The sequence below is a fragment of the Bison bison genome, unplaced genomic scaffold (genome assembly GCF_000754665.1).
Source record: "Bison bison bison isolate TAMUID 2011002044 unplaced genomic scaffold, Bison_UMD1.0 scf7180017864289, whole genome shotgun sequence".
In the NCBI taxonomy this organism is placed as follows: domain Eukaryota; kingdom Metazoa; phylum Chordata; class Mammalia; order Artiodactyla; family Bovidae; genus Bison; species Bison bison.
Genome location: NW_011494861.1, coordinates 3,522,463 through 3,534,854, shown reverse-complemented (window position 1 = coordinate 3,534,854; position 12,392 = coordinate 3,522,463). Strand labels below are relative to the sequence as shown.

The 12,392-nt window shown below is 42.3% G+C and overlaps 1 protein-coding gene across 2 annotated transcripts in view; it reads left to right on the top strand.

The window, feature by feature from the left end:
• The window catches only part of UBE4B (ubiquitination factor E4B), a 121,493-nt gene that overhangs the window by 86,402 nt on the left and 22,699 nt on the right, over nt 1-12,392 (top strand). For both annotated transcript variants that reach the window (XM_010849916.1, XM_010849915.1), the window contains 4 exons: nt 5,951-6,050; nt 7,720-7,847; nt 9,193-9,291; nt 10,004-10,239. In XM_010849916.1, the coding sequence (XP_010848218.1) occupies nt 5,951-6,050; nt 7,720-7,847; nt 9,193-9,291; nt 10,004-10,239 (563 nt within the window). The remainder of the gene's footprint in view (nt 1-5,950; nt 6,051-7,719; nt 7,848-9,192; nt 9,292-10,003; nt 10,240-12,392) is intronic.

Genomic DNA, 12,392 nt, shown 5'->3' with positions numbered 1-12,392 from the left:
CTTTACAAGTTAAGTGACCCAGACTTAGATTTCTTAGAGTTCCCAACCCTTGGAATATGGTTGAGACTTCTATGAACTTTTTCTACTGGGCACCTTATTATCAGAAGACACTTTAAAGGATCTCTTTGGTCCTAGACATACCCTTCTTTCCCAGGACTGTGAAACAGTAATTCTGGTTTCCCTTAATAAACAAGATCATTTACTCATACCAACATTGTAATTCACTTTTTTTTTTGCATGTTGTCCTGTGGCATAAGAAGGCCAAAATGACCAGATAGTAGCCTCAATTTCCCATTCATTAACACCATTGTTATTTTCTTAATCTGAGCATTTCTCCCCATGGATCAACACCTGTGAACAAACCAAAGCCACAGGAACAGGAGGCAGACATTTGTTTGAACAGATCATCTGTAATAATAATGGAGCAGCCACTCCCGCCATTTGTTTGGTCCAGGAGTGCTGTAGTAGTGTCTGTATCTGCCTTGAATTAAAGTAGAATTAATCACTGACTAATTCTAATCATTACTGGTAGCTTTCTAAGGTTTTTTTTCGCGACACATAATCATGTTGTCTGTTAATGATGACCGTTTCTGTTATGCTGCACATGGGCTTTCTGTAGTTGCAGCCAGTAGAGTCTACTCTGTTGTCGCGTATGGGCTTCTCATTGCAGTGGCTTCTCTTGTTGTGGAGCACAGGCTCTAGGCTCACGGGCTTCAGTGGTTGCAGCTCCTGGACTCTAGAGCACAGGCTCAGTAATTGTGGCTCATGGGCTTAGTTGCTCCCAGGCATGTGGAATCTTCCAGGCTTCCTGGACCAGGGAGCAAACCATGTCCCCTGCATTGACAGGTGGATTCTTATCCTCTGTACCACCAGGGAAGTCCTTTCTTTTCTTTTTCCTTCCTCACTGCCCTGGCTACCAGTTTCTACTACAGCCTTGAGTAGAAATATTGATAGCTTTCTTGAAATTGTTTATTCAAGTTAATGGGGGAAGTTTTTTGGACATCTTCTGTTACCAGATTAAAGAAATTCCCTTTTATTTTGTGATTTTCTAAAAGTTTTTTGTTCTTAACTGGAGTTGATTTTTATTAAATGCATTTTCCATCTCTGTGAGGAGGTCAGATTTTTTTCCCCCTTTATTTTATTCATGTGGTTGAATTATACCAGTTGGCTTTCTGATATCAAACCAATCTTACATTCTTGGGAAAAAAACTCAACTCTGTGTTATTGCTTTTATATCTCATTGGATATTCAATTGCTAATATTCTTTTTAGGGGTTTTGAGCCTATATTCAAAAAGAAAATTGACCTATGACTTTATTTCTTACTAAGAATTAAATGAAGTCTCTCAGTCATGTCCAACTCTTTGCAACCCCATGGACTGTAGCCCACCAGGCTCCTCTGTCCTTGGAATTCTCTAGGCAAGAATACTGGAGTGGGTTGCCATTTCCTTCTCCAGGGGATCTTCCTGACCCAGGGATCGAACCTGGGTCTCTCACACTGCAGGAGACTCTTTACCATCTGAGCCACCAGGGGAGCCCAAAAGTGAGTCCTTCTCAAGTTTTTTTATCAACCTTATGCTTGCCATGTAGAATGAATTCTGAAATATTCCCTCTTTTTGTATTTTTTGAGGTGTTTATTGTATAGGAATTATTTCTTTCTTTAATGTTTGGAAGCATTGATGAAACTATCTGGGCTTAGAGCTTTCTTTGTGGGAAGTCTTCTAAGTTAGGTATTTTATTGTTAATAGATATAAGACTGTATAGATTTTCATGTCATCTTGTGTCAGTTTTCCCGTGGTATCTAAAAGTTTCAAAATGCTTAGGCAATAAGTTGTTCATAGTATCTTGACCTGTGGATTATATAAGGTTTTTTTTAAGTTTCAGATTCCTGGAGTATTTGTTCCTTTATCTCTTGTTATTGATTTCTAGGTAATTTCTGCTGTGTACTTTGTACTTTATTGAGGTCTACTTTGTAGCGAACATTTAAATTAGTAAGAGTTCCATAGAAGAAAAGAACTTGCAGGAATTCCCTGGCAGTTCAGTGGTCAGGATGACTCACTCTCACTGCCAAGGGCCCAGGTTCAATCCCTGGTCTGGTCAGTGAACTAAGATTCCACAGTCAAGAAAATAAAAGTAAAAAGAAGAAAACTCACTTTCTGTGTCATTTGTTGCAGTATTTTACATATATCAAATGAGTCATTTGTTTATATTTTGTTCAAATTTTCCTTATGTCTGCTGCTTTTATCAGCTTATAATATCAGTTATTGAGAGACTTATAAAAATTTCAAACTGTGTTATGTCTGTTCCTTCATCCTGGAATGGATGGTATCCTGTGGTCCCACCATTCTCACCAACTCTGGGAGATACATTTTCAGTGACACCATCTGCCACCTGTACTCCCAGCCTACAGGGGAAGTGAGTGCCTTTCAGAGATGTTGGTGTTTTCCTTACCTGTGTATTTTTCAGTGCTGTGATACAAGAAGTGTCTTCCAGGACATGGTTAGGGCATGTGTGTGTTTTGAGAGGGCGGTTTTCTGAGCTAGTCATATATAGTAAATCTACATTGATAGTCCCATCTTCTTATATTTTTAACTCCTTCCTCTGAATTATCTCAAGGAATTCTTGACAACTTCATTTAGCAGAGGTTACTGTGAATTCTAGGTTTTAGACAACCAGCTGGGCACACAGAGCCCGTCCTGGTTACCCAGAATAAGACTGAATCCAGAGCCTCTGGAAGTTGTATTCATGTCAATGAATTTATCCCCACGTAGGAGTTTGTTAGCATGATGCTCTGTTGCTGATCAAGGATCTTCAGAATCTATTCCCCACTTACTGCTGAATTTCTGTTTCTGCCTATGTAGTAAGTAGAATAATAGTGTCCCAAAGATTTTCACTGGGCTTCCCAGGTGGCGCTAGTGGCAAAGAATTTGCCTGCCAATGCAGGAGATGAAAGACAAAGATTTGATCCCTGGGTCATAAAGATCCTCTGTAGTAGGAAATGTAAACCTACTCTAGCAGTCTTGTCTGGAAAATCCCATGGACAGAGGAGCCTGTTGGGCTATCGTCCATAGGGTCACAAAGAGTCAGACATGACTGAGTGACTGAGCACACAAAGATGTTTACATCCTGTTCCCCCAGAACCTGAGAATGTGTCACCTTGCATGGTAAAGGAGACTTTTCAGATGTGATTGAATGTAAGATCTTGAGATAGGGAGATTTTCCTGGATTATCTGGGTGGACCCATTATATCACAAGGGTCCTTTTAAGAGGACGGCAAGGGGGGCAGAGTGAGAAAGGAGATGTGATGACAGAAGCAGACATCAGAGCAGTGTGGGTCCACAAGCCAAAGAATGCAGGCCCCCTCTGGAGGCTGGAAAGAGCAAGGAAACACCCTCCCCTAGGGCCTCCAGAAGTAATGTATGTCTGCTGACCCGCTGGAGATTTCTGGCCTCTGGAATCCTAAGGCTATACTTGTGTTGTCTCAAGCCAGTAAGTTTGTGATAATTTGTTAGAGCAGCAATAGGAAGCTAATATAACATATTGGCAAGTCTTTTTTTTTCTTCTAACATAACTTTGTAATTGGCCCTTAAGGACAGTGATCTCATTCCAGCTGTGGTGGATCAATGAAGTATGGTGGGGTTGGGACCTTAGGGAAACTGGCATCATCCTGCAGTGTGACCACCTCAGCTACAGTCACCACAGGAGCTGGTGCTGCTCTCAAACAAGGCTCAGGGGACTTAGGTGGGGGTGGGTGCTTGGATTCTCCAGAACCCCTCCGTTTGAATTCTTGGAATCCCGGCCTTCCCTCTGACATTCAGATAAGAGATCCAGTGAGGTTATGGATGCAGTCTGTGTTCTAATCTGGTGCTCTGTGTGGACCAGACTCTACTTCTTTATGGTCATCCTGGAAACGCCCTGACTCACTAGCTTTTCCTTGAGGTGAGATCTTAAAACCTGGAACCTGAGTTTCCTCGTGTGAATGCTCCAGTGTCTTCACACATAGCCACTCCATCTTTTCATTCCCAGAAATCAGTCCTGATTGTTCATGCAGCTGTTTTTCCACCAAGAATCTTGGGCTTCCAGTGTAACACCCTCAAATGCTCACTGAATGTTTACCACTTTGAAAGCAGCCCAGTTGAAGAACTAATAATCCCAGAGCCTGTTTTCCTTGAGGGTCTGTTACCTGTAACGCCTTCCTGCCAATAATCATACAGGTTGTTATGTTAGCTTCTTTTTGTTGCTCCAGCAGATTACCACGACCTTCATGTGTTAAAATAACAAATAACCCTCTTTCTTAGGTTTTGGGGATCAGAAGTCCTAAAACTGAGGCTGCGTTCCCTCTGAGGCTTTAGGGAAGAATCTCTTTTTTTCGCCTTGTCTAGCTGCTGGAGACCCCTTGGCCCACAGCCCCTTCCTCCATTTTCACAGGCTACAGTAGCATCTTTAGCCTGCTCCCTCTCTGGACTCTACTTCACTGGTCACCTCTCCTTCTCTTCTCTTCTCTGACTCCCTCTCCTTCTCTTCACTCAGACCCTGTGTTGACATGGGACCTGCCCAGACAATCCAAGATAAGCTCCTCATCTCAAGGTCCAAACCCTTAATCATATTTGCAGGGTTCCTTCTGCCATGTAAGGCAACATATTCACAGGTCTTTGGGATTAAGCTGTGACATCTTCTTGGTCGTGGTGGTTGGGAAGCTGCAGGGGAGAGAGGGGCAGTAGCACATTACTCTGTCTACCACATCATGTTCCAGCTGTAGACAAAGGAGTCCACTTTATCTGAGGTTAGCAGAAAGAGGGTTATTAAAGGCTGTTATCTGGTTTATTGAAGAAGGCCTAGAAAAGAGGACTCCCAGAGCTCTCCTTTGAACTGGTCCTGCCAGGAAGCTGCTTCAAAGTTTAGACTTTGCCAGCACTTCAGCCAAAACCCTTCTACACTGTGCTTCCAGAAGACCCATGTGGCTGTCACTTCACTGTATGTACTTCCGCCTCCAATGAGGGCTCACCTCTTGGTGGGAGCTAGGTCATGTGCAGAAGTGCTGGCCACAAGGGAGTCTGGGAAATAAATATACTTTTGAACAATATATCACTGGACTTCCTTGGTGGTACGGTAGATAAGAATCCACCTGCCAGTGCAGGGGACAGAGAAAGATTCCATATGCCGTAGAGGAACTAAGCCGGCTTGCCACAGCTACTGAAGCCCACGTGCTCAAGAGCCTGTACTCCTCGACAAGAGAAGTCACCGAAACGAGAAGTTAGGCACTGCGATTAGAGAGTAGCCCCTGTCACCACAACTAGAGTAAAGCCCGCATGCAGCAAGAAGGCCCAGAGCAACCAAACATTAAAAAAATATATATGTTTCAATGATACAAAAATATATATGTATCATTGTGTAGTTTTCTACACAGTGTTTTGATAGAATGGGTTGAAATGTGGTAAGTGAGCCAGCCTTTAAAATATGCAGAGTATTCCATGATCAGGGAAGGCTTTTCCTCAATGACAGGTGATATTTGAGGAGACACCTGAAGAGAGTGAAGGAGTAAGTCACAGAGATAGCCTTAGAAAAGAACATTCCAGGCAGAGGGAAAAATGCCTAGTCAAGTTGTCTTTTGCTTTGGGTAATTGAATAGGCATAATAATCTTGAATTTTCCGGAGACTTCATTTTCTCCCTCCCAGAAAAACAAACAATATTTCCTTCCAAAAGTAATAATTACTGTATTTCACCAAATCTAAAATGCCATCCGCTTTAAGATATTACATTGGGAACCAATAAAAAAGATGAATGCTGCCAACATAACCATAGCTTCCCCATCGGTTTTGGTGGTGCTTGCGTAGTGGGGGCATGAGAGGGGATGTGTGTCTGAGAGTCAGTGAAATTGTGAAGATGAATAGATACGATGGATGATGGACCTGTGTGTCTTCTTTCATTTGACTGTTAGTCTTTAATTTCAGAACCGTGGAAGATCTGAAAAATAATGAAAGCCAATGGAAAGACTCCCCACTGGCAACCAGACACCGTGAGATGCTGAAACGCTGCAAAACTCAGCTTAAGGTCTGTATAGTTAACTGGGGTAATTATGGATCAGCCTCACAATAGGAATTTTCCCACCAGAATATGCGCCTTGAATGAACAGTTTAATGTCCTCATTTTTTCCTCATTATTCTTTTCCCTTAGATAAAAATGGTACATTTAAATGCTTGTTGATTGTTTCTGTGTATATTTGAATCTCAGGACTGAAAGTGCATACGCGTGTGCCAGTAATGATATGAATTCTTAATGGATTTTATCATCCTGGAACATCATCTCCCTTTCCTTACCTCATGCAAGATGTTCCCCCTCTACTAACCCTGACTCCACACCCAGATACACACACACTCCAGTTTGTCCAGCCACGCATCTTCATGTTTGACACAGTGGATTGTGGTGGTGGTAGTGGAAAGCTATCTTTCCGTTGCCCCTCATTCTTTGTTGAATTGAAAATGATCCATTGTATAGAACCTAACTGTAGACGGGAAGATTTCTGCTTATAAACATGATGGTGGTGGTTTAGTCGCTAAGTTGTGTCTGACTCTTGTGACCCCATGGACTGTAGCCCTCCAGGCTCCTCTGTCCATGGGATTCTCCAGGCAAGAATACTGGAGTGGGTTGCCATTTCCTTCTCCAGGGGATCTTCCCAACCCAGGAATTGAACCCAGGTCTCCTGCATTGCAGGCAGATGATTTACCAACTGAGTTGTGAGGGAAGCCCTTATATAAGGAAGCTTATAAACACAGCTAAAAACAAACAATAGCTAAAGTTGTACAGGGAAAGCACAGACAGCAAATGTATTCATTTTTCTGTGCTTATGTTCAGATTACAAAGTTGAATGTTAGCTGGCCGTGTTTTCTGTTGATTAGTAGGATGATATGTAGAAATTTTACCTGACTTGGATTTCTGGTACAAGTTAAAAATTTCACTTTTATATACTAATGGAGTAGAAACCTGTTTGAGAAGCAGAATAAACCAGGGACTCTTTTCTGGGGTCTTTAGAACCCTTAAGCACTCCAGAGAGAGGTTTCAAGAAGTCTGTAAACTGTTGACATTTATATGTAATGTGTATGCATGTGGATGTTTAAACTCACAGCAATCCTCTCAGATGGGTGTTATACCCTTGGTGGAGGAGCATTTTGCCCAAGATGAACTTAAGTACTGACCTGGAATTTAGATGTGAATATGTCAGGCTCCTTCTCAGTAACCACCACTGTCTTCCAAAGGGTCTCTCTTGTCAAGTTTTTCAAATACGACAGTGATGACTTAGCCTTTTCAGCACTAAACTATGCCCAGTGGTTCACATGGCTCACCTTCTTAGAGAAGAGGAAGCTCTTGAAACACAAACAGTGTCTTACAGCCCGTTAGTACTAATGCTCTGGAAGCCCTAGAGCAGGGGTCCCCAACCTCCAGAATCTAATGCCTACTCTTAGGTGGAGCTGATGTAATAATAAACCTAAAGTGCAAAATAAATGTAATGCACTCGAATCACCCCAAAACCATCCCCACCCCACCACATCCCACTCTGTGGAAAAATTGTCTTCCACGAAACTGGTCCCTGGTGCCCAAAAGGTGGGGGACCGCTTCCCTGGAGCCTAGATTTCCCATCTCCTGGCCCATGCCCTGCTTGTGACCACACATAGGAACTTAGCCACCAGCTAATCTATGAATGGGGACATACCTGCTTCCACAGAAACTGGTACGATGCAAGGCCTGTGCTGATGCTGGCTTGCTTGATGAGAGCTTTCTGAGAAGATGTCTGAACTTCTACGGCCTTCTCATTCAGCTGCTGCTCCGCCTCCTGGACCCTGCCTACCCGGAGTGAGTTGCTCTGTCTTCCTCCCCCAGGCTGTGTTGTCTTCATTGCTCTACAGAGCCGACACCCAAAACCAAGACCTGGGATAATGTAATCAGGAATGCATTTCCAGATTGTGCTTAGATAGACTATGAAATTAGTAATGTTAATAGCTGTTTTCTCTGAAATTAGTTATAGTAGTGAAGGACTGTCAACACTTCTTAGGTTAATTTTGAGAGAGTGCTTTTTGAAAATTGGCTGTAAAAAAAAAAAAAAAGAAAATTGGCTATAAAATCTTTGATAAAAAAGGAAGTCTATGAATTGGAAGTGAAAAGTTGGGATTAACAGGATATCGGGTACCCCCGAGCACTGGGTCCATCCAGATCCCTAGTCAATTCCGAGAATGAACCGAGAACATCGTGGATCTCTTTATCATCACCTGGACAGCTCCTCCAGACAGCCATTTTTGTTTGCTTTGTTACAATTTTATGGTTATTATGAAATCTCCAGATCATCAATGTTGGGGAGGTTGGCCAAAGCCCACTGCAGGAGTGGAAAATAGTATTTAAAGTAAAAATGTCCCTGATGGTAAGAATTGGAATTCTAAACCAGTTCTGCCAGTCCTTAGAATCTGTATTCGTTATTGTTTAGTCTATTAAGTCGTGCCCAACTCTTTTGTGACTCCATGGACTGTAGTGCACCAGGCTCCTCTGTCCATGGGATTTCTCAGACAAGAATACTGGAGTGGGTTGCCATTTCCTTCTCAGGGGATCTTCCCAAACCAGGGATCGAACCCAGGTCTCCTGAACTTGCAGATAGGTTCTTTACCACTGAGCCATCAGGGAAGCCTCAAAGTCTATATAGGTATAGATTATGGCATTGATTACAATCATTCACATAAGGAATTGTGGAAGAGAAAGAAGAATATATGAAGCAGATGCCTTCCAAAGAATCAAAAGTTGCATTTTGCCTCTAAATGCGAAAACATTTATGTGCAGTGTTAAAGATGAAATTCAAACATATAAAAGCAAAAAAATAAATGTGTAGCTGTATTGTCTTAAACAGTTCAAGCTGCATAAAATGACCAAACATGACAGTTTTGTTTCCTTCACGTTTTATTTATTGCATTAATCTTAACAGGAAACCAAGAAAAGGAACAGCATTCACGTCCACCTTAGCACATCCCCATCTTCATGATTCCCTGTTCATTTCTGGTTGCAGTTTCTTTGCCTGTGCACTCTTTACTTAGTTGTACTATAGAATGAGAGCTTTTCCCGAGTGAACCACTTATTGTAATGATAGTGTTCTAATCCTCATCGTTTGATGTGTCACGATTTCACTTTGTAACCTGTACTTTTCTCTCTCTGACAGTGTAACACTGCCTTTAAATTCAGATGTCCCCAAGGTATTTGCAGCATTGCCTGAGTTTTATGTAGAAGATGTTGCTGAATTTTTATTTTTTATTGTACAGTAAGTCCCATTCACATATTATATATTTCTAATATGTATTTATATTTAATGTACACATTGTATTACAAACCTCCATTTGATGCCACTGAATGCTGCCCAGAGACTGGAAAAATAAATCCAGCTGTGGCACCAAGCCAATTCCAATAATATCTCAAGACAGAAGCAGAATTAACAATGCTAGTAATAATATACTCTGTGAAAATTGAGTTCAATTTTTAATAACTGAGTATGCGTTTCTGAGAAACAGAAGGAGAAAACAGTTTATAAATATCTGAGTGAACATTCAAAGCCAGAAATACCCACATCTGTATTTGGTACCAATATTTTTCTCAACTGTAAAATTAGAGAAAGCTTACAAAGAAATAAGTTGAGTTTATAAGTAATATTTGAAATCTGAAAAAAATGAAAACTCCATCAAAATATTTTTTAAGTCTTTTTGGTTGTGAAGATCTTTTGTAAAATTATGATTTAATTGTAGCTTCAGTTTATTTTCCAAGACGTAAATTAATGTAACATGCTGTGGCCAATAGACACAGTGGGTTTGAAATCTTACCCAGTTATAATGTGAATAGTCACCTTAAAATCATCAAGTTAAAGGGAATTCAGCAACCTGGTTCCTCGACCTGTTCGTCCCCTTCCTCGCCCAGTCAGCAGCATCCACCCACGTGAGCCTCTAGAAGCTTCACTACCTGTCCTTCTCGCCTCTCTTCAGATACTCTCCTCAGGTGCTTTACGAGCCCTGCACTCAGGATATTGTGATGTTCCTTGTCGTGATGTTATGTAACCAGAACTACATCCGAAATCCGTATCTGGTGGCCAAACTGGTAGAAGTCATGTTCATGACCAACCCTGCTGTTCAGCCAAGGACCCAGAAGTTTTTTGAAATGATCGAGAACCATCCCCTCTCCACCAAGTTGTTGGTCCCTTCCCTGATGAAGTTTTATACAGGTAATGTTCCTGGTGTGTACAGGTGGGCAGGATTGTCTAAAACCAGCAGGTGAAGTTGTTCTAAACCTGCCACCTAATCTCCTAGTGTCCACATAGAAGTATCACCCACTAATCCACCGCCAGCAGTACAAAAACTGTTGGTTATTTTCCGCTCGAGTTGTGGAAGCTCTACACTGACCACTCTCTTTAATACATACTAGTCACTGATAATTCAGTGGAATCTATAAAAAGGTAGAGGGGTTACATTGAGACCAAATTGATGTTTTCATCTGAAATTACCTGGTTCATTTTATATTTGACTGTGCTAGGTCTTCATTGCTGCACATGGGCTTTCTCTGATCGCAGCAAGTGGGGGACTGCGGTGCTCAGGCTTCTCATTACAGCGGCTTCCCTTGTTGTGGAGGGGCTGGGGCACATGGACTTCAGTAGTTTCAAACCCATGTTCCCTGCATTGGTGGTGAATTCCTAACCACTTGCAGGGGAGCCCCACCTGGTTCATTTAACTTCTTAACTTACAACATTAGTTTTGCAAACACAGAGTTTCAAAACTGTGGGTGAAACAGGGAGCTGGTTAAAAATGCTTATTCTTGGGACCTCCCCCCACCACCCCCCGAAACCACCGGAATTAGAATCTCCGGTCACTAATTCTGTACATTTATCGAACGTCTACTTTTTGCCAGGCACTGTCCTAGGTGCTTTGTGACACGGGTGAACAAGATTGAGAACATATCAGACGCTCTGCAAGGAGGTCTTCCTCTTCTGGTTGAACTGTATTCTGAGTTTCCATTCATAATCTGGCTTTTCAACTGCAGGTGTATTTTCATAAAGCCAGTTGGTTACCTGTGGGCCGCATTCTCCTGTTCTCTACCAAAGGCACATGATTGTACCAATGGGACAGTTTTTCTCCAGTTGTATATTTCTCAGGAAAAGAAGTGTGCTGTCTGCCTTCTTACCTTCTGTTGAACCTAGCACGCTCTGGGCACTCATTTAGCAGAATATGCTCGCCTTGCTCTTGAAAGAAACCCCAGCCTCCATGAGCACAGTCCCTTGCTGTTCACAGAGGCAGCAGTGGATTGAAGGTTCTTCTGTGTTCAGTGACAGCCATCCCTTCCCAGTTGATCAAGACCTGCTCCTGCTTATTTTGAGATGATGCCCATAATTCTCTCTGCTTCTGAGGCTCAAAAGTCTGTCCGTCTTCTTCTGCTTCGTCACTGTTACCTTGTGTCACCTCTTGGAAATTTCTCTCCTTCCTAATCTACCTGTATCCTCTTAAACCTAAAGAAGTCCACAAGCCCCTTGAAGTTTTGTTAACATGCTCACCTTGGCAACAGCAGAGAGCACTCCTGGGTAAAAGGCCCTTGCTTGGCTCGCCTGTCCTTCTCTTACCTCTTATCCCTGGTAGGAGAGGACGACGGGCCATTGAGGTACAATTGGTGCATCAGCTGTTTACAGAACGGGACCTCATATGGTACCCTGCACGTCAGGCTTCACTGAATTGAAGGTAATCCTAAATTTCTTTAAAAAAAAAAAATGATGAGGTATCTCTTTTCACCTATCAAACTTATATTTAAGATGGGAATACCCAGTGTTAAAATGGTTTTAGGAAAATAAACCAATCTGCAAAAGCCTATTTCAGCCCTTCTGTCACTAGTATGGAGAATCAGTGCTGTGAAACTGAGAATGTAGGTTCGTAAAGCCTTTCTGGAAGGCAAATTGGCGATCCACACCAGACACTTTAAATAGTGTTCCTATCTGGGGACTTCCCTGGCAGTCCAGTGGAGAAGATTCTTCACTTCAACTTTGAGCAGCACAGGTTCAATCTCTGGTTGGGGAACTAAGATCCCACATGCTGTGGGGCACAGCCAAGAAATAATAATAATAAGGAACACTGGAGTAACAGATAATCTGTGTTGGAAGCAGCCATTCTCTGTCCTTGGGGCTGGGGGAACCAAGGGAAAAGGCTTGGGGTTATTGGAGTCTGGTTGCTCAAATGATTTCCTAAAGGAAATCAACTCTGAATATTCAGTGGAAGGACTGACGCTAAAGCCGAAGGTCCAATACTTTGGCCACCTGATGGGAAGAGCCGGGCCCTGTTTTGAGAAGGAGGTGGCAGAGGATGAAATGGTTAGATAGCATCACTGATGCAACGGACA